General features: G+C 45.8%; 1 protein-coding gene and 1 pseudogene across 2 annotated transcripts in view; one reads left to right on the forward strand and one right to left on the reverse strand.

The window, feature by feature from the left end:
- Positions 1 to 12,701, forward strand: part of ZFYVE26 (zinc finger FYVE-type containing 26) — a 73,170-nt gene extending 60,469 nt beyond the window's left edge. For both annotated transcript variants that reach the window (XM_059692611.1, XM_059692620.1), the window contains exons 36-42: positions 3,664 to 3,861; positions 4,539 to 4,738; positions 5,554 to 5,695; positions 5,970 to 6,029; positions 7,243 to 7,425; positions 8,037 to 8,081; positions 10,659 to 12,701. In XM_059692611.1, the coding sequence (XP_059548594.1) occupies positions 3,664 to 3,861; positions 4,539 to 4,738; positions 5,554 to 5,695; positions 5,970 to 6,029; positions 7,243 to 7,425; positions 8,037 to 8,081; positions 10,659 to 10,862 (1,032 nt within the window). In that variant the 3' untranslated portion in view covers positions 10,863 to 12,701. The remainder of the gene's footprint in view (positions 1 to 3,663; positions 3,862 to 4,538; positions 4,739 to 5,553; positions 5,696 to 5,969; positions 6,030 to 7,242; positions 7,426 to 8,036; positions 8,082 to 10,658) is intronic.
- Positions 12,702 to 20,612: 7,911 nt separating this feature from the next.
- On the reverse strand, positions 20,613 to 21,064 carry LOC132216536 (large ribosomal subunit protein eL29-like; annotated as a pseudogene).
- Positions 21,065 to 24,794: the final 3,730 nt, after the last annotated feature.

Below are 24,794 nucleotides of genomic sequence, written 5' to 3' on the forward strand. Positions count from 1 at the left end.
TCTTAACCTGGATCCCAGATTGCCCTCCACTGGCAGTGACAAACCCCACCCCTTCTCCCAAAGCCCACAGCAGAATCAAATAGTGGTTGAGAGCATGCTCTGTGGAATAAGATGGTTGGTGTAAGTGGTGTGGCCTTGAGCAAACTGCTTAACCTCTGTTTCCACAAACCACCTGCCCTGGGACTGTGTCCCGCTGCTAACCAGCTGCTCATCGCTCAGAGTTGTTGCCACAGGGCCCGGAGTCACCCCTAGCATACATCTTACGTTTGGGCTGCAGTGTCTTGTGGAGGGAGAGTGTGCTCTTTTTCCCCCCTGGCATGCGCCGCCCTCCTCCCACGGAGGCACAGGCACCACGAAGTGCATCATTTATTTGGAGCTATGGTGAAGCCAAGTCAGGATTCGGTTTCACCACGACCCTGTGGCAGTCCTTTTTTTATCTGAACGTTCCATGAAAACCTTATGGGGAATTGGCTGACTCATACCAAATTTCATATAAAAGGAAAGACCTCAAGGGATACTTGCACTTCAATTTGCCATTCTAATTCAGAATGGCAGCCGATGAAGGTTTGCAAATAGATCGTGTAGGGCGCTCCAAGTGAAGTCAGCAGTTCAGAGTCTTCGTAACCATGCCCCTACAGGACGGTGAGAGGGGAATGTTTTCACTGCTGCCTTCGCTCCTAACTGTGCCTTAGCTACTAACCAGGTCTCGAGAATAATTGGAAAGCTGTATCAGTTAGAGTTTAATTGCTAACCTTTTCCTCAGTTTCCAAATGAGTTTTGAGGTAAATCTGCTTTTCCCAAGCACAGGTAGACAGTGGAAATCACCCAGTTCCGTGTCTTCTAACTAACGGCTAGTCCAGAGAGCTAAGCTGCTTGCTTACTTCATCTTGGCAAAAGCTGACGAAAGCGTCGCCCCTGCTTTACATTTGCGAGAGCTGCATGGAAGCTTTCTTTTTATCTCCTGTGATCTCAAGCACCCTGGAACTGAAATATCTTACCTTCATCTCAAGCAGGCTGAGAACAACAGAAACACACACACACACACACACACACACACACACACACACACACTGTGACAACAACTGAATGCCTAGAGAGACCGTGGAAGACGCTATGTTTCTAACCTATTCCCTGTCCTTTTCACCCCTTCACCTGCCACACCGCCCAGAGTGAGCTTTCTAAAACATAATTACCTGCTGTTTCTGTTATTCATGATTCTTGCTATTCCCTCTCTGAAAGGCCTTCAGTGGGACCCACGGCCACAGGATGGAGTCCAAATGCCTTAGCTGCAGGGCCCACCAGGATCAAGCCCCCTTATTTCTCCAGTTTATTTTCATACAAATGCTACCTAGAACCTACATTCCAGATTTACCCAGTGACCTAAATTTTTCTGGCTGTTCCGTGGACTTTCTTACCTCCACAAGTCTGTTCCCTCTGCCTAGAATGCCCTGCCCTCCTTACGTTCTCTGAGAACGCTTATTTATCTTTGCAGACCCTCTCTGTGCATTCACAGAACATGCAGGCGATGTTAATAATTTCTTCCTTTTCACCACCATGATACCTAGGCTATAGCTCTGTTATTGCATTTATCCCCCTGAATTGCAACTGTTTGTTACAGTTGTATCTTCCCATCTGGACTGAGAAGGCCTGTATTTTACTAATCTGTGTCTTCAGCACCTGGCCTAGTTATGAGTGAATGAATGAATGAGTGAATGAATGGATAGATGAATGGATGAAATGGAGGTTCAGAAGATTTTGCTCTTCTGAGGAATTCCATCTTTCCTATGGAGCTGAGGCCTCTGCTCCTGAGAGTCTGTCCTGCAGCATTGAGGTTAGGTCTGGGTTTCTCAGGAACAGCCAGAGTCAGGAAAGGGGCCTCACCCACTGTGGACGTTCTCAAAGCCCAGTCTTACCCACGTGTAAACAGCTCATGCCCAGCACTACTGGGCCGGACGGTTACACTCCGGGAGTGGATAGCCATCCTTTACTCTCCATTAGTTTCTCCTGATCTAAATGCCAAAGTGCTTTTCTTTCCTGTGACTGTGGAATAGGGGTTTATGACTCAGGGTCTCTGAACCACAGATGAGTTTCAGAAGCAAGGGGATTAGTAAATGTGTCTACTTGCGTGAGGAGTCTCATACTGTTTGTCATTTATTCATTCATCCAAGAAAGATGTATTAAATAGCCAACAACTCTTCTGGACACTAAAGATACAGCAGTGGGGTGGGGGGATACAGAAACAAATATCTGTCCTCATAAAACTTACATTTTAGTAGAAAGAGACAGTAAGCCAGGTAAATAAAATATATAGTGTAGGTAATGAGTCATAATAAGAAAAATAAAACGGGACGGAGTGCCATTTTAGATAGGATGCCAAGGGAAGATGACATCTAAACAAAGGCCTCGGGGAGGTCGGAGGGAGCCGTGCAGGTTGTGGAGGGAGCCCAGCCCAGTGTGGCTGGAGCAGTGAGCTGGGGACAAGTAGGAGCAGAAAAGGTCAGAAAGGTTGCAGAGACCAGACCACATAGGGCCTGCTAGACATTGTGAGGACGTGGACTTTGCGCTGATGCCTGGGAAAACCATAGGAGGATTTTGAGCAGAGGAATAAGGTGATCTGACTTACGTTTTACAGAATCACTCAGGTTGACTTTAGACAAAAGAGAGGCAGAAGTGCAAGATGGGAAACCAGGGAGGAAAGTATTGCAAAAATCCAGGCAAATGGAGATGATAACTTGGGCCAGGGGGTACAGTGGAGGTGGTGAGAAGTGGTCAGATTCCTGCATATTCTGTATGTGTTTTGATAGGATTTGCTAATTAATTTGACGTTGGGATATGGGGGAGAGATGACTAAGGTGTTTGACCTGCACAACTAGAAGGAAATCATCTAAGAAAGAGAAAACTGCAAAAAGAGCAAATTTGGAAGAAACAATCACCACCAGAGTTTTAGGTGTAGTAGGTTTGCTAGGCACCTGAGAGGGCATGTTGAATAGACAGTTGAGTATTAGTTGGTTATGCAGTGCTGGAGCTCAGAAGGAATGAACAGGCTAGAAATAGGAATTTAGGCATAGTTATCAAGTCAAGAGTAATTAAAACAGTGAGGCTTTAAGAAATCACCAAAAGAACGGCGATAGGTAGAAAAATGAACAGTCTTAAGCTCTGGGGAGAATGGGAGAATCACCAAAAGAGATTGAAAAGGAGTAGCCAGAAAAGTAGAAAGAAAACCTGGAGAGGGTGGCGTCCTGGCAGCCAAATAAAGAAAATTATTCAAGGATGAAGAAGCCATCAGCTGTATCAAAAGCTGTTGATAGATCAAACAGAAAACAAGGACCAAAGATTAACTTTTAGATTTAATACTATAGAGGTCACTGGTGGCCGAAGGGGCAGTTTCAGAGCTGTGAGTGCAAAGGTAGGTAGGAGTGGGCTGAAGAGAAAACCACAGGAGATAAACAGGAGGCGGTGAGCGTAGATAACTCTGTGGAGGATCTGTCAGCAAAGGGAAGGAGAGAGTAGGACAGCCACGAGAGTGGGATCCTCAAAGGGGTCTGTGACCCTCAGTCATTAAGAAGCACTGCCCTCAGAAGATGCTGAGGAAATTCAGAACGGGTCCCAGGCAGTGCCAGACCCAGGCTCGAGACTTCTGACCTTCTGCTTCTCCTGCTCCAGGAGAGTCCTCCAGAAGTCTTCATAGAAGGCATTTTCCAGCCAAGCTATAAAAGTGGAAAGCTACACGTTTTGGAAAACTTGCTAGAATCCATTGATCCAACCTTGGAGTGCTGGGGAGAGTACTTGCTCGCCGCCTGCCAGCATCTGCAGAAGAAGAACTACTACCACATTCTGTACGAGCTGCAGCAGTTTATGAAGGTAAGGGTGGCCCAGCCTGCCTGTTGTCTCTGTCGCCGAGGCCCTGCCATGCGCAAGGGGAGACTGCGCAAGGAGAGGGAACAAGACTGTCGTTCGGTCCCTGGCCTTGCTAATCGGCTCATGCTAGAGCAATCCATGTTGCCGTCTAGCATTGCTAAGTAAGAGGATCTCTCTCCCCGTTCTAAAGAGGGAAACCTGAATCTTGTCAGTAAAGGCATTCTTCAGAAGTCAAGGAATGTAAGAGATAGTAGTTTCAAGATAAACATGCATGAATGAGAATTTATAAGGAATGATGGAGTGTTTTCAGAGAAGATGCATGAAGGGAGAGGAAACAAGTTTCTCCCAATCTGTCTGAGGTTTGCCACCTAAATCACACGACATTGAGTTATTCAATGCCACAGTTAGAGCGAAGCCAAGTTGAATGGAAAATCAAAAGTACCCTTTTTAAGATCTCTTCTGTGGTGGAATAATATCCTACCCAAGATCTCAGCCAGTCACTTCACTGTGGGGTCTCTTGGGCCTAGGAGGGACTGATGCCAAAGAGCAGTGCTGCTGGAGATGGGAATGGGTGCTGGCACGCAAGCGTCATGGGTGGGAGTCAGATCAGAATTCCCCCACACCCCACCCTCTCAGATCCCTGACCTCCTCTGACCTAAACTTTTGTTTTTCTCTTCTAGGACCATGTCCGGGCTGCCATGACCTGTATTCGGTTCTTCAGTCACAAAGCAAAGACATACACAGAACTGGGAGAGAAGCTCTCGTGGCTGCTTAAGGCCAAGGACCACCTGAAGATCTACCTCCAAGAAACCTCCCGCAGCTCCAAGAGGAAGAAAACCAACTTCTTCCGAAAGAAGATGACTGCAGCCGATGTGTCCAGGTAGCTCCGGGGTCAGGGGACAGTCGGGGCCAGAAAGGCTAGAGTTGAGTGTCTGTTGGGAATGAAGCTGCTCTTGCCCATCCCTAAGCCCAGGGCGGGGGTTGGGGGTGGGAGAGAATACTCACCTAAAAGGAATTATTCCTACTGATCTTGCTGCTTCGAGCACAACACCTAAAATAAATGCTCCTTGCCTGGCTGGCATAGTTCAGTGGTTGAGTGTCAACCTATGAACCAGGAGATCACGGTTAGGGCACATGCCCGGGTTGCAGGCTCAGTCCCCAGTAGGAGGTATGCGGGAGGCAGCCGATCAGTGATTCTCTCTCATCATTAATGTTTCTATCTCTCTCTCCCTCTCCCTTCTTCTCTCTCTAAAATCAATAAAAACTTTTTTTTTTAAAGTAAATGCTCCACCACTACCATTTACTGCCTCATAGACTCAGTTGCTAGTTGCTTTATGTGTTTTTTCATTATACATCTCTCCTCAGCTGATGGATTCTGTGAGGGTAGGACTCATGTCTCTCTTAACCTCTGTTGTTAGCAGCACATCGGTGCTCTGTAAATACTCACTGATTCAAGGTCTGGACCTCACCCAGTTCCGCAAAGCACCTTAGCTGTTGTGAGTCTTACAGGGCACTAGGCCATCGTTTCTGTGCTGTTATAACTGCTCAGAGGGTGTTTTGATCTCTTCTCCTTCCCTATCATTTCTTTGGCCTTTTCCATTGCCATCTCATTACGATTTCTCAGTCACCTAGCCCTAGTCATTGGATTCCTGGAGCCCCTCAGGAGGCTAGCCTGTACATCTCCTGTCACCATAGGCACATGAACACACTCCAGCTGCAGATGGAAGTGACCAGGTTTTTACACCGGTGTGAAAGCGCCGGGACCTCTCAGATCACCACCTTGCCTCTGCCAACCCTGTTTGGAAATAACCACATGAAAATGGATGTTGCCTGCAAGGTACGCACAGTGTTTCAGACCTGCAGAGTCTATTCTCCTTCAGAACATGTATCACATTTATAATATTATTTCAGTTGTTTGTTTGATGGCCACCATCCACCAGACTGTGGGCCATAGAAGGTGGGGGAGCAAGTCTATTCAGATTGCTCTTGTATCCCTAGTGCCTGGCTCCTAGTAGATCTCAACAAATATTTGTTGAATAAATGCGGCCCTCTCTCTTGATTGAGGGGCTACTCTGTGATTATTGCTTCTATTGCTTCCCTCTCCTTTTCAGGTCATGCTAGGAGGGAAAAATGTCGAAGATGGTTTTGGAATGGCATTCCGTGTTCTGCAGGTATGACCTGGATTACTCGAGATTATGCTGAGGGCGATCAGCACCTGACCAGCTCTGTGAGAGATTAGTCTTCAGAAAAATTTTACCCCCAGAATAGTAGATTCACATGTATATCAGGATGAAATCAAGGAGGTGGTTGTTACAGAACTGGGTCAAATTCAAGACTCTAGGCCACTTTGTCAAAAGCCAAGTAACCAATGACAAATTCATCAAAAGCTATCAAATAAATTCCTGAAACAAGTCTAGGACACTTGCCCACACTGGTTCCCTGCAGAGCCTCGCTCACCCTTGCAGGGGAGCATGGCCAGAGGAGGTGGCTGGGGGGTTTCCTCTTCAGCGGGAGAATCCCACCCCCCATCCTGGCAACAAGGGCTGGCCCTCCATCCTCCATCTGCCCAGGAGCTGGCTTGATGAGCACATTTTCTGTTGCCTGTGAGTAAAGGACGCAGGTACCGCTGTGTCACTGGAGCCGCGCTAGAGCAGGGCACTGACACCACAGGGAGCTGAGCGGTTTCTCCAGACCAGCCCCCACTGCACAGCTACACGCAGACACCCTGAGGACCATCATCCTGGGCAGGCAGGGTCTTAAACGTAAGCTTTATGCGTGTCTCAAGGATCAACGACTTCATGAACAACCGGCAGATTTATTTCTTCCCACCGTTTTCAGTGTTGGACAAAGCTCTCCGCACACAGACACCCCTGGTGGCAGGCAGAGTGACAGCTGCTCCCAGACCCCAGGGAGGATTGTCCTAGACCAGGCTTAAAGTTCAAGGTTATATGATGTTTCCAGCAAGTCAGTCTTTTGATGAATTGGTCTGTTTCCGTACACAAAGGCACCTCTTCACAGCACCAAGTGTCCCGGACAGCAAATACCAGCCCCAACATCTGTCTTCCCAAGAAAAGGTCTCATTAGAGAGAGAATGAACACTGTTGTGACTCTGATTAGAATATTTTCATAAAGTGATACAACAGCAAGTAAGATGTACCAGTTTAAATGTTGAGGTTATGATTTTTATGGTTGCTTCCTAAATGTTTGCTTGACTCCAAAAGAGGAACTTTTGGCTGGTTTTGTTTGTTTATGTGTGTTTTCTGTTGTGACTACAATCAATATGGCTTACTTACACCAAGCATAGCAGGAGCTTTTTAAAGGTTGCCTTCTTTCCTCTGGTAATGCCCATGCCACCCTCAGCCCATCATCCACCTTCTATTCTAGGACTTCCAGCTGGATGCTGCCGCAACCTACTGCAGAGCTGCCCGGCAGTTGGTGGAGAGGGAGAAATACAGTGAGATCCGACAGCTGCTCAAATGTGTCAGCGAGTCGGGCATGGCAGCCAAGAGTGACGGGGACACCATCCTCCTCAATTGCTTGGAAGCCTTCAAGAGAATTCCACCCCAGGTGCGCTCACTCCCAGCCTCTGGTTCCTCCCTCCATTTCAGCATCTTCACATCCCCTCTTTAGATTTCTGTTCCCCACAATGCACCTGAAACTCTACAGGACTCCTTTATCTTTCTAACCCGCTGTAATAATGGCCTCGCTCTAACCAGCCCTTCTCTGGGAAGAAAAGTCATGGTGATGAGTGGCCCTCAACTCCGTTTCTAATGTTGTTTGCACTTAGAAGTGATTCTATAGATTGTTGGAGTTGAGTGTCTGTGACTGTGCAGATGGTCCACAATTTCATCAAGTGATATAACACTTTATGCCTCAAAGCTAGGTCTGCAGATGGCCTTTGAGGCCTGTTGCCTGTGAGAGTGTTGCCCTGTGGCAGAGCCACCTCGTTTGTGAAGGCCAAGGACATGCCTCTTGAGAGCCGATCCTTCTCAAATTCCTAAGCTTAGTGTTAGCATTAGATTCCCTTTGTTGCTCTTATGGCAGGAGCTGAGTTTATTAAAAAGTTGGGCAGGTGTCACCATCCTGGAGTCAGACCAGCTGGGCTAAAACTGGATTGGGCCCCAGCTTTCCCGGGGACGCTCCTTGCTCTCACATCGGCTGTGTTTCTGTCCTCACAGGAGCTGGAGGGCCTGATCCAGGCAATACACAACGATGACAACAAGGTGAGCAGCACTGCCTCCTACCCTGTGATGCTCATGCACATCACCAGGCTTGCCCTTGCTCTCCTTGGCAGTTCTGTTCAACCTGCATCTCGCCTTCCTTGTTCTCCAGAGGGGACGCCGGGACCCAGATAGGGTGTGATGGGAGGTAATAGATAGGGATGCGTGACCATTGGCCACATGAGCCTTTGCCTTTCCATGTCTTTATCCCCGAGACAAGCATGCCCTAGGCTGCCCCTGAGTCTTCATTTTCTGTGGAGGTCTCCTCTCAGACAGCCCTCTGAAGTCCCCCACTTTCATCACCAGGTGATCGACTGGATGAGGTTGTCAGAGTGGGCAGGCATTTCTTTATTCTGGAAGGAAAACGGTACCCTCTACGTCAGGAAAAAACACACCCAATCCTTGACCAACAAATACCCACTGGTGTCACATTCTCTGGAAGAGGCCTTTCCCCTGCAGCCTCTGAGCTCTTCCCTGTTCAGTAAGAAATCAGGGAACCTCTGCTTCGCCTTGCCTTTGCCAGGAGGGCCAGCCAGAGTCAAAGCATCCCCAGCTGCCCGTTTGTGGCTCACGCAGGCCCGATCCACCTGCCATCCAGAGGACCGGACAGGCCCTGGAAAACCCAGCCCTCCGCAGCCACTAGCAGGGGAATGATCCAGCAGCTGAGTGTGAAGAAAACTGGTGTCAGGCAAACAAATTCTTACGCAACCACAGAGCCGGTCCAGTGGCAGCAGTGCGAATCCCTGGAGTGCATTTTCAGGGCATGTTTCATGTGAGGGCTTAAGGCAGATATGTTCTTAACATTTCTTTATTTCTGCAACACCCTGATGAGATCCTATGGAAAGGATGGAATTGACATTCTGAAATGTGGAAGATTACTTTTCTAGAATCAAAATGAGAAGCCGGCAGCCAGGCCAGACACCCAGGTTCCCTGACTCCCAGACTGCGGTCCCTTTCCAAGCCTTCAGTCCGCCTCCCACTCAACAGGACAGGGGCTCTGACCCCGGGACAGACGTGCACTAACATCCAGAGAGTCATTGCTTTCAGAGTGTTGTTTTTCAGCGGTTGTTTTTTGTTGTTTTGTTTTGTTTTGTTTTTTTGTTAATCCTCACCTGAGGATATTTTTTCCATTGATTTTTTTTTTTTTTAGAGAGAATGGAAGGGCGGGTGGAGCTGGGGAGAAAGAGAGAGAAAAGGACGAAGGGGAGAGGAAAGAGAGAGAGGGAAACATCAATGTGAGAGAGACACATCTACTGATTGCCTTCCACATGTGCCCCAACTGGGGTTGGGGGTCGAACTTGCATCCTGCCCTTGACTGGAATCAAACCACGACCCTTCAGTGCTTGGACTGATGCTCTAACCTCTGAGCACCCGGCCAGGGCTCAGCAGCTTTTTTAATGCACTTGAGTAATCTCAGGCTACAAAATCTTGCCCCAAAATAGGTTCATTTCGCTCCTATTCCAGCCTTTCTGGCACAATGTCCTCCTTCTCTTGGTAGGAATTTTGCCTGCCAACTTGTGTAACACATAGGTGCCTGCGTGAGGACAGTATCATGGGGCAGCAGGTGGATATCCGAACAGCAGGACCTGACCACTTTAGTGAGCTCAGAACATGCCAGGCATCAGGCTGTAGGAGATGAACTGTAATTGAGCTTAGGAAAGAAAGACTTTAGTGACCAAGGCAAAAAAGAATCTGGAGCATTGAAACACGAAGAGAGCAGTGTCCCCTCCAACCGTCGGGAGGGACTGTCACAGCAGAAAGGAAGCTTCTAATGAGAGCTCGGGGCGCTTGTGAGGGCCTCACTGTTGGCTGGCCTGGCACGCTGGCCAATCTGGGAGGTGCTGGTGAGATCGGGGCCAGGGGAGAAGGGGTTTTCATCTTCACCAAGCTGGGGATTCGTGAGATCGAGGGTGTCCAGAGAACAGGAGGAACACCACCTGTACCCAAAACGGAGCTTGCTCTGATCCAAACAACAAAAGTTAGACCTTTTCTAATTACGCTTATAAGTTTTATTCCCAAATTTCCTGCTAAAAGATTTTAAATCCAGCAGGTTAAAAACAAAAAGCAAGGAGTGGGATCTGTGTGCCCATTGTAGGGGACAGGGATAATTGTTCATTCATTCATTCACTTGATGCATACTTATTAAACACCCACTGCATGGCAGGCCCTGTGCTAGGCACCAGGAACTCACAGTAGAAAAAGCAGACACTATTCCTGCGCTCAGGGATCTGAAACTCTAGTCAAGGAGACAGTCATCAATCAAATAATCATCCAAGTAACTAAAGTCACAGCTTGTGGACGGTAAAGCCAGGAGGAAGCTGGAGAGCCCAAGACGGTGAGGAGGGAAAGGCAGAGGCTAGACTCTGCCTTCCTGCTTGCCTCCTTCTCTTTGAAATTCATATCTTGTTTGTAATAGCCTAGCGTCCAGAATGTTTAAGGAGTTGCTATAATATAGGAACCCAGTGATGGATCCGGTGGGCGAGAAGGGGCAGCTTGTGTGCCTGAGCTCCGGTGCAGTGCTGTGTGTTTCTCGTTGATCCGTCAGTGACGTTTCTTTCCACTTCTCATACCCATTGCCAGGTTCAGGCCTACCTGACATGTTGCAAGTTGCGCTCTGCCTATCTGATTGCCGTGAAGCAGGAACACTCACGGGCCACAGCCCTCGTCCAGCAGGTGCAGCAGGCCGCCAAGAGCAGCGGGGATGCTGTAGTGCAAGACATCTGTGCCCAGTGGCTACTGACAAGCCAGGCCCGGGGTGCTCTTGGCTCCGGCTCCCGGAAGTGACCATGGGCAGTGGGCCCTGGGAACTGGGACAGGAATGATGGGGATGCTCTCCACCTCTTTCCTCCTGTGCAGAGAGACTTCTCTGGCTCTGCCCAGGTCGGAAGGAGCTGGATTGGACCCTCCTTGCCGTCTTGGGCAAAGACCGGGCCTTTCACACAAGTGCCAGGCTTCTCTAGGATTGTGGACTCTGCTTGTCTGGAGATGGCCAGCCTTCCTACCTCAGAGTGCATGCATGGCGTGCACGTTCCTGCACACTCATGTTTACGCGCAAGCATTCCTGAACAAATGAAACTTCCCCACTGGAAAGAGGCACTTTATTTAGACTTCTGCCTGTCTGGAAACCTTCCCTGCGTTTTGGTTCTTAACCCGGGTCATCCTGTTTGTGTACACAGTCCCCTCTGCAGAGACATTCCAGTAGCTCCTCGTGACTAAAAGGGTTTTATCATGAATTACAGAGCAGCACCGAAAGGATTGCCTCTTTCCCCTCCCTTGCCTTCCCAGCACTCAGAGATGGTTTTGGAGCAAAGGCTACCTGTGGAATAACACTGCTCCAAGTGTCTCTTCTCAAAGCACAAGGAGTTACCCTGAGTCTTTGGATGGTAGTCTGAACAGAAGGGTCCTCCCTCAGGTGCTGGCATCTGAATGCTGTGGGTGCACATACAAGTGATCGGGTCTGGAACCTCAGACAGGACAGGAGGAGCACCACTGACTTCATCCAACAGGGAGAGAAAGGCCAGCCTCTCCAAACAGGAATGCAGGGGTTGCTTACAAGCACAGAGCCAGCTTCTGTGACTATCCCTGCTGCACAGTGAGAGGATGTGGCTCCCTCTTTGAGAGTCTGGGGCGAGAAATGGTAGCCGGAATCCTAGAATGAATGGCTAGACTTTGCCTATTTGAGTGACAGTCCTATTCGTGCCCCTTCAACTGGTTAGGAAACTACTTCCTCTCCTCTCCTTCTTCTCTGCAATCTCTTCAGGGCCTCAGGGCGATATGCAGAGACCCAGGGTCAGGACAGGGCAGTGCTTTCTCTGTCTCAACAGAGAAGGGGGGTCAAGGGTTTGCTTTGGAGGTGGCCTGCAGACAAGAGTCAGACCAGGGGACAATGAATAGGTCCCATCCGGCTGGCGAAACGAGGTGATGTGCTCCTTTCATATGGGCTTGTATTCCCACCCGAGATGTGACAGTGTTTTAGACAGGGTCTGTCGTGCTCTGTGACGTGGATTTGCAAAGGAGAGGCCCAAGAGCAGCTCACAGCTCTGAGCTTCCCACCGGCCAGAGCTCAGCCTGTTGAGCTCACATTTGCTGCTGAGACAAACAGGAACCAGAAGCGAAGTCAGCATCTCTGGTGCTTAGAACCCTGTGCATTTCCCTCTGAGCCAGGTGTTTTGATAGTAAAATAAACAAGTATTACGCATCTACCAGGTTCAGAGTTTTCATCCTGATGGCAGGAAGTCTGCAAACAAAATAATTGATCCCTTTTGGGGGAAGTTGGACAAGTGGCTTTTCCTTTGAGTCATAGAATGCACCTGTCTCCCGGGAAACGTCATTCCCTGGTATCTGCTTGCCCCTCTGAGCCTGCCCTTTTTGCACTGAACATAAGCACTTTATATGAATGGTCTGCAGATTTCGCGGCCCTTAACTTGGGATGTTAAACCAGATTTTCCTGACTTTTTTCCTCCAACTAGTTGAGCCATAACATAGGCAACCATTGGCTAGACTGACATAAGATGAGGTTAAAGGCCTTTGAGCATCACACTGTGGTCTCCAGCAAAACAAACAACATGTGGAAGGGTTGAATGTTTTACTACAAGCAGCCAGAATAAAGTCTCTGTCCTACCAGCTTGGCCTCATGACTTCTTTGTGCTGTCTTGCTCTTACCCTTCCCTTCCTTCCTGCCTCATGGTCTGTGGGGAGAAAGTGGGTGGGAAAGATCAGGTGGCCTTCAGCTCTTAAACTTCTCTAAAGGAGTCCCATTATAACTAATGACTTTATCTCAAGTTTCCTATGTGTTAAAGACTATTAGTGTACACTCTACTACGAGACTTTTTTTTTTTTTTTGCTTTAATTGGGTAGTAGATGGAGATCACACATTCATCAGGTACAGAAGGTAAGTGAAAAGCCCCTCCCATCCTTGTCCCCTCAGCCCAGCCCCCTCTCAGACACTACCAGTGTCAACAGTTTCTTGTCTCTAGTTCCAGAGCTATTTCATATATAAACAGTAACAACTAAAGTATCCCATGGTCTGCAACCAAAAGATATGCCCTAATTATTTAACCAGCCTCTATTCATGGACCTTTTATATTTTTTAAATATATTTTATTGATTTTTTACAGAGAGGAAGGGAGAGGGGTGGAGTTAGAAACATCGAGGAGAAAGAAACATCAATCAACTGCCTCCTGCACACCCCCAACTGGGGATGTGCATGCAACCAAGGTACATGCCTTTGACAGGAATCAAACCTGGGACTCTTCAGTCCACAGGCCGACGCTCTATCCACTGAGCCAAACCGGTTAGGGCTATTCATGGACCTTTTAGGTCATTGCCATCGTTTGCCACAGCAAATTATACTGCAATTAATTATCTTGCCCAGAATACCCTGGGTCAGAGGGGATGTGCCCTTAGTAAGTTTTGCCAGTTGCCTTTCAAAGAGGTCAAGCAAATAAATGTCCCACCAGCTGTGTGGGACAGTGCCTGCGTGCCCACACCCTTACCTCAACAGTTACCAGACTTTACAGGTCTTTGCCTGTGTGGTGAATGAAAAATTGCACTCTGAAATATTTTGTAATGCTGTTTGTCATTTTTTAAATTCTATGTCTTAAATATCAACCCAATTGTGACTCTTTGAAACCAAGTATAAGGTCTTTGGGGAAAACAGAACTTGGCTTAATTTGTTTTCTTGCCACCTTCTCGGAGCACGTGTTTGCAGCATAATATCTGAGCCGTGGACATTGCTACCATTATCTCCCTTCCCCAGAAACATGATCTCTTCCAATTCCTCATTTAAAAAAACACACAAACAAAAGTAATGATAAAAGTACACCTGAAAACCACCTGATGTGTCACAACAGAGTGTGGAATCTCAGAGGGCAAGCAGGGGAAGGTGGGTGGGCAGGAGGTAATCAACCAGGGACACAGACAATAGGGAGGTGAAGGCCTGGGGTGGGGGCTGGAGGGTGTCAATGGGAGATATAAAGGGGCATATGTAATACTTTCAACAATAAAGATTTTTTTAAAAAACAAAAGGAGATGTGTCATAACAAAGCAAATTGGAACCCCCAATCTAAGTCTAGGATACAGGACCACTGACTATGTTTAGAAACCTGAGACACTCCAAAGTTACCAGATACTGCTGGCTTGAGCTTAACAAAGTAGATCAAATGCTATTAGACTCTCTTCATATCCAAGCAACCAAATAGCAATAGTCACAGTGTTCCTGAGGAAAATGGCCTTATCTTGGTCATCATCCTTTCATTCACAGTAATAATGTTTGGCTAATCCATCCTTGAAACTTTCAATTCTTCTTCTACACGTCATTCAACTGATTACTGAATGGCCTCTGATTTCTGAATGGCATCTCTGGTGGAGTCTTTCTGTGCTTCATGTTATTTCTGCTTGGAACCCTTCCTTCACCACCTCCACTACCTCACCCTCCAGTCTTCTGTTGTCAAAACCGTTTCTTCAAGCCCATTTCAAGTGCCATCTCTATAAATTATACTTCTCTGCTATACTTTCCCTTCATTCCACTTAAAGGCTGAAATTCTTTGAGGTTCTATTCTCTCTTGACACTCTAATCCTCTCCCATACAGCCTCATAGTTTCAGCAATCATCATGAGTTCTAAACCAAATTTGTCTGCCTAAATTCTTCTCCACATCAGACCTGACTCTTGACTGCTTTCTGGAACTCACCCACTTGAACCTAAAAACATTAGCACATCCAAAATGTAACACATCCTAATCCACCCATAAACTTTATCTCCCTCCTTCAGCGGCTATTAGTATTAATGTTATTATTACTATTATGCATGCTGTTTGGGTTAGAAACTTCAGGAGTTCTCTGTATTGACTAACTCTTCCCCCTCCTCATTCAACAAACATTCAAATACCTACCATGCATTAAGCACATATCCAGTTGAAAGCCAATTCCTATCCTACCTTCCCAGTCGGACGAACCTGGTCCTTCTGCTTCATCACCTCACTTCAGATCCTTGTCACCTCCTCCCCTGACTGTCACAGACGCCTCTTTCTTCACCTCAAACACCCATCCAAAAGGTGCACCTCCAAGCAACTCCAGATTAAATAATACTTCTAGAAGAATAAACAGACCTCTCTATAATCTTGAGGTATGAAATGTCTTCTTAAGTAGATACAAACCCCAGAATCCATGGAACATTTAATCGTTTTTATTATGGTTAAAATATAAATGACATTAAATATACTCCTTTAACCCTTCTGTGTCACTTCAAGCTCTCCTATTCTGCCCACTTGAGAGTCAATTGTATTTTTTATCTGATTACCTGATAGACCATAAGCTCCTGAGGGCAAGGACCACCTCTTGCTCACCTTGAGTTACCTACAAATTATTTATGCATTATTTACCAGTAAATAAAGGTTTGTTGAATTGAGTTGTATAGACTGTAGCATATACTGAATCAGAAATCATTGATAAAGTGAACATTTTGCAGTATCTGTTTAAGAGCCTTTTTCCAAACTAAGCTTCTCAAGGTCGAATGGCTCATTTTTCACCTTCCACCCCACACCCTTCTGTCAGGTCCCAGAGGAGGCATACTCTTCGCCCTTCTGAGCCAGCGGCCTAGACCACCTTTTCCCTCCTCTTCACCTGGTGACTCATCGTTCAGGTCTTGCTTAAACACAGGCCACTTGGTTCAGGAAGTCTTCTGTGATCTCTCCCCCCTATTCCAGACTAAGGTGGGCACCTCTTACATGGGCAGGAAAGAGGCAAGGAGGGCAACAAACAGAAGCAAACTCTTCGATGAAACTAAAAGACCACTGTAAGAGAAATTCACAAGATGAAGATTAAAAATGGATGGAGGAACACCTCTTCTAATGTAGAAGGTGAAAAGGAAGAAAATATGAGTAGGATACAGGTAAGTTTGCTGGTTTGGGAGCAGAAAGTTGAGGGAGTTGATGGCTGATGGCTTCAATATCATCTATGAAGTCAGAGGGGAAAATCACCTGTTAATGGTTCAAGGGAGCTGGTGGGTTGAATGGCTTGAGAATAGGAGAGGACATGAATTAGGGGTTGGAAACTCAGGGGCAGGTTCACTGTGAAGCTTTTGAAATTTACCTGGCCCCTGTGAGTTGCTAAGAATTGTAACTAATTTTGTGTCCGTTAATTTTGTATTCTCTTCTTAAAGATGGCCGCACAAATTGTATAAGCTTCCCTGCATCCATCCTAGCTGTGGGAGAACAGAGGATCAGGCAGTGTTGAAAGCCCAGTTGACATCGATAACCAGTGATTGGTGATTGATAGTGGCCCCAGTCTGCCGGGTGGAGTGACTTTCTCCTGCAGCACTCTTGGCGTGTAGAAATCAGAGAGTTGGATCCTTCCATGCTTGGCCATTGCTAGACATGGGTAGTGTGGCAGGAGGACTGGCAAAGGAAAAAGCTGGAGGTTTGGTTGGAGTAGGATGTTGGAAGTTAAGATATCTGAAGAGCAGCAAGCTCGTGTGATAACAAGGTGTCTAGGTGTAGTCCTTGCCGTGGGAATGGGAGACTGAAAGGAGTGAATAAGTTCAGTGCTGAGGAAATCAGGAAGTCAAATCTGAGTGGGCATGTGGCACGCTTTCAAATACTAGTGGTTTGGGCAACCCATACACACCCACAGTTACATACCATTCACTTCATCTCCCTACGGTACCATGTTGTTATCTGAGTTATTTACTACTGCCTCATACACTCTCAGATGCTGTATGAGGCAAAATTATCATATATTCAGTAAACACTTTCTTACATCCCAGGTTGACGGTAAACCTCTATGGTAGACATGGGTCCAGGCACATGAAAAGGGCCTTTTCTGGGAATTCCCGGGGCTGGACTCCCAGTACCCATTCCAGGACTCTATAAACAGTAGTGCCCTTACACCCAGGCAAGAAGGGCTCCTTCCCTTGGTCATGCACCTTTGAAAGCCCTACATTTCACCAAAAATACATAAGAATATAATAAATTTATTTAAGATTACACAAGAATATAGTAAATGTATTTTTTGATAGTATTACAGATACCTCCCATTTCCCTCCCCTCCTCCCAGTCTCTACGAAGCCCCCCCCCCCCCAGGTCTTCACTACCCTATTGCCCATGTTCATGGGCTATGCATATAAATATACACATTTTTGGTTTATCTCTTCTCATCCCCCCAACCCCACATCGAGTATGTCAGTCTGTAAATGTATTTAAGTGGACTTCTCTGTTACTGAGGCTCTGGTGTAAGTTCTGACATATCATAATCAAATAGCCTGAACATCTGCTCTCACGACTAACAGTAAACTCCAGGTAAACACGTCGTAACTGTTTCCAAATGCTTTGAAGCTGTGTAGATCATGCTGCTACTTCTGAGTGCAGGAAGGATTTGAACAGAGGGAGCAATTGGGGAGGAGAAAAGACAAATTAATGAACTTGTCAAATTCTTTCTCAGTGTGAGTTTAGTAGATGCTTGTATTGAAACAGGTTTGTTTTCAGTAGTGCTACGTCTATTTTCTTGTCTCTGCATATACTAATGTGTGTTTGCAACACTTTCTTAAAAATATTCTTTTTATTAATTTCAGAGAAGAAGGGAGAGGGAGAGAGAAATAGAAACATCAATGAGGAGAGAGAATCATTGATCGGCTGCCTCCTGCATGCCCCCAACTGGGGAGCAAGCCGGGCATATGCCCTTGACCAGAATCAAACCTGGTACCCTTCAATCTGCAGGTCGATGCTCTATCCACTGAGTCAAACTGGCTAGGGCTGCAACACTTTTAATGGAGGTTAATTAATAAACAATTCACATTGCTTTAAAATTGATAGACATGCCGTGTAGGTGTAGAGGAAACATGCATGAGGCATGATATCCACGTTTACATTGGCAACTAAATGGACCTTGAGCATTAGGATCATGAATAGTTCTATTTTTATAAAAGTTCATAGAATTAATTAAATTTAGAAAATTAAAAAATTCAGCTTTATTGAAATAGCTTTGATTTAAAATGTTGATATTCATAGCAATAGTGTATTTTGCCTTTTAATTTTTGATAGATAATTTAAATATTTTAGAAGAAAAATAACCTAAGACATTTAAAAATAATTTTTATTTTTGCCTTTCGTTAATTTACTTTTTTGTTGTTGTTAATCCTCACCTGAGGATATTTTTTCCATTGCTTTTTTCAGAGAGAGTAGAAGGGAAGAAGGGAGGGAGTGGAGAGGGAGAGAGAGAAACATCGATGTGAGAGAGACACATCAATTGCTTGCCTCCCCCACTCGTCCTAACCAGGGCTGGGAGCAAACCTGCAATTGAGGTATGTGCCTTTGACCAGGAGTCAAACCTGAGACCCTTAGGTGTGTAGGCCCACACCACCCACTGACCTACACCAGCCAGGGGTAATTTACATTTTTATGAAACTATGTTTAAATTGCATATACTTCGAATATAACTACATTTTTGTATTTTTTAATCCTTTAATTAACTAACTAGTACCATTAGCACACAAAATATTGGATGATGATAGCAATATTAATAATTTTACTGAGTTGAAAGCTATGTGGAGCAGAGCTCCCACCCACTCCCATTCCTGTATTAGGCTGTGGTATGAACAAGAAATCAATTTTTATTGTATTAAGCCACTAAAATTTAGCATTGTTTGTTTTAGCAGTTAATCTACTCCTATAGAACAAATTGTACCTCATGTTCTATGATCTTCTTAGCTGATTGTCTTGGTTAAGAGATAGCATAATCTACCTGTAGAAAAAATAGATTGTACACATAGATTAAAATTTGGATGAACACCTGTGAAAGTATGCCAAAGCTATTTAAGACTCTGTATTGAGATGTTAGTTCAGTTATGCCTGTGAATGTTGAAATTAACAGAAGATGACAAATCTTTGCAGTGGGGAAAAATATAATAAACAGGTGTCAAAGTTTCACTTTACAGGTGAGGAAATTGAAGGTGATGAAAGTAGGTCAGAAAGACATCTGCCTTGGATCAGCAGTACTGGTGGGGCAAAGTAGGTTTTAAAATGGTAGAATAGATGAAATACTGCCATTTGTAACAACATGGATGGATCTTGAGAATATCATGCTAAGTGAAATAAGTCAGATGGAAAAAGTCAAGAAACCATATGATTTCACTCTTATATGGGATATAAAACTGAAAGCAGCAAATAAACACAGGGCAAACAAACAAAAGCTGATGGACACAGATAACAGTATGATGGTTACCAGAGGGAAAGGGGGGAGGCGGAGGGGAGTTAGTAAGGGGTCAAGGAGATCAAATATTTGGTGACAGAAGATTTGACTTTGGATGGTAAACACACAATGCAATAATACACAGGTGATGTAGCATAGAATTGTACACTTAAAACCTATATAATTTTATTAACCAATGTCACCCCAATAAATTTAATAAAAAATTTTTAAAGGAAAACACACAGAAATGATAGAATATCAGTAATTCTATATGGCTCAACATAATACTATTGCATCAGGACATCGACTTCAACAATTTATTGTGTCATGTAACAAGGGAGGGCAGCTCCAGTCTTAGTTAATTCAGTGACTCACTGCTTTATCATCAGCAACCCAGGTTCCTTTCATCTTTCCCTCTACCGCCCTCAGCGTGTGAGCTTGGCCTCTGGGCCAGCTCAGCTCCCAAAAATAGGACAATGAAATATGATTCTCTGAGGTAAGACCTACGCATTGGCACTTTATATGTTTTAAAATACAGCTAGGATTGAGAGCACCACAATAGTTTAATCAGTCATAGACAGTGACAGTGGCAACCAACAATGTCTATTAAAATTAACTTTTTATTTCCAAGTTAAAAGTGAAAATATTCTGCTTTTTTAAAAATTGAAATATTATCTCCCATCAATCCTTTCCAGAGGCAACCTCTACAATTTTTTGTTTTTTTTTTTAAATCCATCTGGTACTTTTTTTATGAACAGTGCAAGATGGGGAATCTAACCTATGTTTTCATTTGGATAGCTATTTGCCCCACACCATTTACTGAACAGTTATTATTCTCACTGATTTGAAATGCCACTCCTACAGCTGTCGCATTCTTACATGACTCTCCCTCCCGTACTATAGCGGAATGCTTCACAGTGAGCATCTGACCCAAGCCAAACCTGAGGTTCTTTAAATACTACAAATAAAACACACCCGCACTGTCTCTTCAATAGTAGAAACCACACACACACACACACACACACACACACGCACGCACGCACGCACGCACGCACAAATAGTAGAAACCAAAAGGTGAGGAGCTTGAGTTTTCAACAGCCAAGTTTCTTGCCACTTACTCTGAAGTGAAGTCTACAATCAGAGAAAAGATAGGGAGGGGAGCATGGTGGTGTTTGATGCTTGAATTCCAGTTATTTTTGAGCTACATAGACTCCTTTTTTTCTTTTCTTTTTTTACAGATCCTGCCTCAGGTTTATTTGTACAAATAGCACAGGAGGACATCAGCTCCACGCGACAGCAGCCCAGGGGATCACACTAGCCCTTCTTGCCCACACATCAGCAGACAGAGGCCTCTACTGTAGAGCCTTCATGGGAGCCTGGGAGCCTTTGGGAGCCGAAGCTGGAGCTGGAGCTGGAGCTGCAGCAGCCTGGGGCTTGATTTGAGCCTTGGTCGTGGACTTTTGGCCGACAGAGCCTGAGATCCTTGGCGATGCGGGCACAGCACATTTCTCAAGTTTGAGGTGAGCCAAGCTGATTGAGGTTGCAGCTGTCACCCTTTGGGACCTTGGGCTTGGCCTCCTGGGGCTTTGTGAGGGCCTTGATAGCCTTGGAATGTGCGCTCGTGGCCTTGGCATTGTTGACCTGCATCTTCTTCAGGCCTTTCTAGTTGTCCTTCTTGGCAGAGCACATGTTCCTCAGGAATTTGGGGTCCACCCTCCTAAGAGATTTATATCTTTGTGATTGGGATTTCTTGATGCCATTTTCAGGACTGGTTGTGCATGGTGTGGTTCTTGGACTTGGCCATGTTTATACCGAAGCACCCAGTTCTCGAAGTATCTGGGACCAAAAGAGAAAGAGCCCTTTCCCACTTTTTAGTTTCAACCCTTCCTTGAAATTATGAGCAAAATGTTTTATGGTGTTTGGCCTAAGGTTGTTCAAAGTGGGTGTCTGTCTTGTAACTAAAAGAGGCGAAGATGTAAGCTAGATTCTCCATGATGAATACAGAGTTGAATCAGACAAGGGCCAGGTGCTAGCCACGGTCATCTGTGCGGTTAGACATCACATAGGCAATCTATGCTCTGGAACTATTTGCCTCTTGATTTTCAAACGTCTCTTTTGTTTCCTTTTCCATTAGGGTCCCAGACAAGTTTTATGTTGAAGAAATTTAGGCCAGTGTCTGTCAAGCCAGAGGGAAAGTTTTTTCCCACCTGGACTAGCCTAGCCAATGGTTTCAGAGCTTAACAGAAGCCAGGAATAGCGAAGGCAGCGGGCCTGGGGCAGCTAGAGAAGCACCTTGTAGCAGAGAAGTCTAGGATGACTGTAATCCCTGAGCCCTTCTCATCCAGATCTTGCCTCCTGTATCCTAAGGGCACTCTACCAGGCAGGAAGCCACATCCATAGCACAAACAGATTTCAAGAGAAATGGCCTCTGTGGTCATGGGAAAATCTAAGGAGCAGAGATGGGAAGGTTGAATGGTGACTCAGCCACGGGATTCCCAGTGTCATTTATGCTGAGCTAAGGCCTTTCTTTCCCTTGCTGGGTAGTTAATGTGAGGCAAGTCTCTTCTGGAAACATGACAGGAGGCCAAGGCTGGCACCTGTTCCTTGCCCAGGCTGAGCTGACTAGACAACACTTTCGGTGTTGGACAGTCAGCTACACAGAGACAAGATGAAGCCGGATTGTGAGATGGTTCCCAGGGAGCAGTGCTGTGGGAGGCTGAGTCTTGTGGGAGCACCTGACCACGATGAGAAGTGGCAGAGCCTAGACTCTAAGCAAGGGGAACAACTATTGTTCAACATTTTGAAAATGCCAACAACATGTAAAACCAATACTCACATTTTTTTCTTTTTGGCATTCTTTGCTGCTTAACTCTTGCATATTTGGTGTCACTACTGTTAAGTATAAGTGCACCCAACAATTCGAAATAAAATAGAAAACTTCAGATTTAAAATACTTTCCCTGGCCAGCTAATATTGCACAGACTTTTTTATTTTTTATTATTTTTAAAATACATTTTGTTGATTTCAGAGAGGTAGGGAGAGGGAGATCGAAACATCAATGAGGAAAGAGAATCACTGATCTGCTGCCTCTTGCACGCCCCCTACTGGGGATCGACCCGGCAACCTGGGCATGTGCCCTTGACTGGAATCAAATCCATGTCCCTTCAATCCGCAGGCCAACGCTCTATCCATTGAGCCAAACCAGCCAGGGCCACAGACTTCTTTCAATGAGGTTAGAAGTAAGCACCCCACTCCTGTACTACTTTGATCCGGCTGAGCTGTGCCACCTGCCAGGAGGGCAGGAAATGACGCATACTTCAAGTAGAGCCATTCTTTAGGAAGGAAGAGTATGTACAGTATGGACGTTGTGATGAGGAAAGTAGAATTGGGGCGATTTTTGTGTTTTCCAGAGACCATGGTTAGATGATAATGCAGGCAATGCTCCCCTGCCCTGAAACTCAAAGGGAAGGATTTCTCCACCAAACACTGTGACCTTAACGTCAGCCCTCAGCCCCCCAAAGTTTCTAAGGCCATTAAGCTGTGGGAAAGCAAAGTTCTTCCCTCTTGGGTGCTGGGGTCTCACTCAAATTGCTTTCCTCCTAGCATTTATAGACCCTGCGGATCCTACGTGTAGACTCCTGGCTTGGCCCTGAGTTCCAGGCCCTGCTGTCTTACTATCGCCCCGCCCCTCTGCTTCAGGTTGAGGCTATGAGCCCTCTGTCCCCAGCACTCGGCCCCCAGGTCTCTGTGTATCTTAGAGAAAATACAAAAAGGTCTTTCAGATTTCAGATATTTGCCACAAATCAAGAATAGGATGGCCTTTATTAAGCCAATCCTACTAACAAGTAGTTTGACAAACATGAAAAATTATAAAATGTAATAGTCCAAAGGGTTCTAAGCACACATAATATAAGGATCCCATATATGTTAAGGAACAATCTTTTGAATGTGTTAGCATTCTGTTCTCTCTGAAAAAAAAAAAAAAAGGTCTATAGAGAGAAGCATCCAATTTAATAAAAAGGACTGTAGTTGAATGTGTGGAAGTGGAAGAACCCAGCCTGTGAGCAGGTTTACTCAAAAACCCTCTGCTACCGACAGCAATGCCAGTGTACTGCCTGGAAGTGGCAGCTGGAGCCAACTCCTTGCCGCCCAGGCATGGCTTTGTTTCTTCCACCTACAACCAGCCATCTCTGACATGCATCAAAGCCCTCACCCCAAGCCCATGCCTCTTGCCTCAGTGTTTGCATTGCTTATCTCTTAAACACTTACCCAGGTGTGAATCTTTGCTCTCACACTCACGGTCTGCTTGCTCTCCTCCTGCATGACAGCAGCCCTGCGTGCCCCCGGTTTTCGATGTTGGCTTATTCTTCCAGCCCAGGGGAGAAATCCAGGATCATCAATGCCATGCATGCTCCTCACCAGCCCTGTCTCCCACCCTTGCATGGCCTTTTCCTGTTTCCACCCTCCTCCTTTTTCCCCCCTTCCTTCTTCACCAGGTTCCCAGTGGACCCAACAGCCTAGGAGGCCCCGGGTCTCAGGAGGGAGCACATATTGGTTGCTTCCCCAGCGCTCCCCTCACCCCTCCGCTCATTCATGTTCCCTGAGTTTTCCTTGAGGGAATGTGTTGCTTCCTCCACCTTGGGAAGCCACAGAGCATGGCTGTTAAAAACGTTGGTTCTAGAGTCAGACTACCAGGGTCCACTCTACCATGTATCAACCTTGTGAACTTGGGCAAGCTACTTACCTTCTCAGTGCCAGTCAGTAAAGCGGGGATAGCAATGGTAGCTGCCCTAGAGGGTACCTGTGGGGACTGCTAATCCTAAGTAACCTAAGTGCTTTGTATCAGCTACTATTCTTCCCCACTGGGTGGAGTGGGTGAGATGGACCCCAGCTTCAGGTGTGGGATGTGATTGGCTTAAGCCAATTAACATAGCCCATCCTTAGCCATAGGGATCGGTTCAGGAGAGGGCCCAGTACTTATTCAGGCCAATGAGGCACAAGAAGATTTGCTGGGCTTCTGGGGGGGAAACTTCCACTTCTTCTTCTTTTTTTTCCCAGGAGAATCATCTCTCTTTCCCTGATTTAAACAAACCAGTGGTAAAAAGACTTCTGTGAGACAACCAAGGAAACTTGAACTTCAAGTAGTAAATGATACCCAGGAATTATTCATGTTGTTAGCAGTTACATGTCAGCATAAGAAAAGTTCAAAACTATAGAGAGTTGTTATGAGTTTATTTGAGCCAAACTGATGACATATAACAGGAAGCAAAATCTTAACAGCTTGAGAAAATGCTCCAGAGAATGGCAGTTTTGCAGCTTATTTTATACACTAAAATCAAAGGAGGAGTCATAAGAGGGTTACATGAAATCCACTGGTGGTAGATTAAGGAGGTGGGAGAAAACATGGGCTAGGCTAGGGGGTGGGGAGAGAAACATAGGATTGAATAAAAGGCAAATGGAGAAACACTTTTACATTGGTGGGTAGGGAATAGTTAGTAAACATTCACAGCACATAGAAATGGTATACGGGGAAC

Source organism: Myotis daubentonii, chromosome 1, assembly GCF_963259705.1.
Source record: "Myotis daubentonii chromosome 1, mMyoDau2.1, whole genome shotgun sequence".
In the NCBI taxonomy this organism is placed as follows: Eukaryota; Metazoa; Chordata; class Mammalia; order Chiroptera; family Vespertilionidae; genus Myotis; species Myotis daubentonii.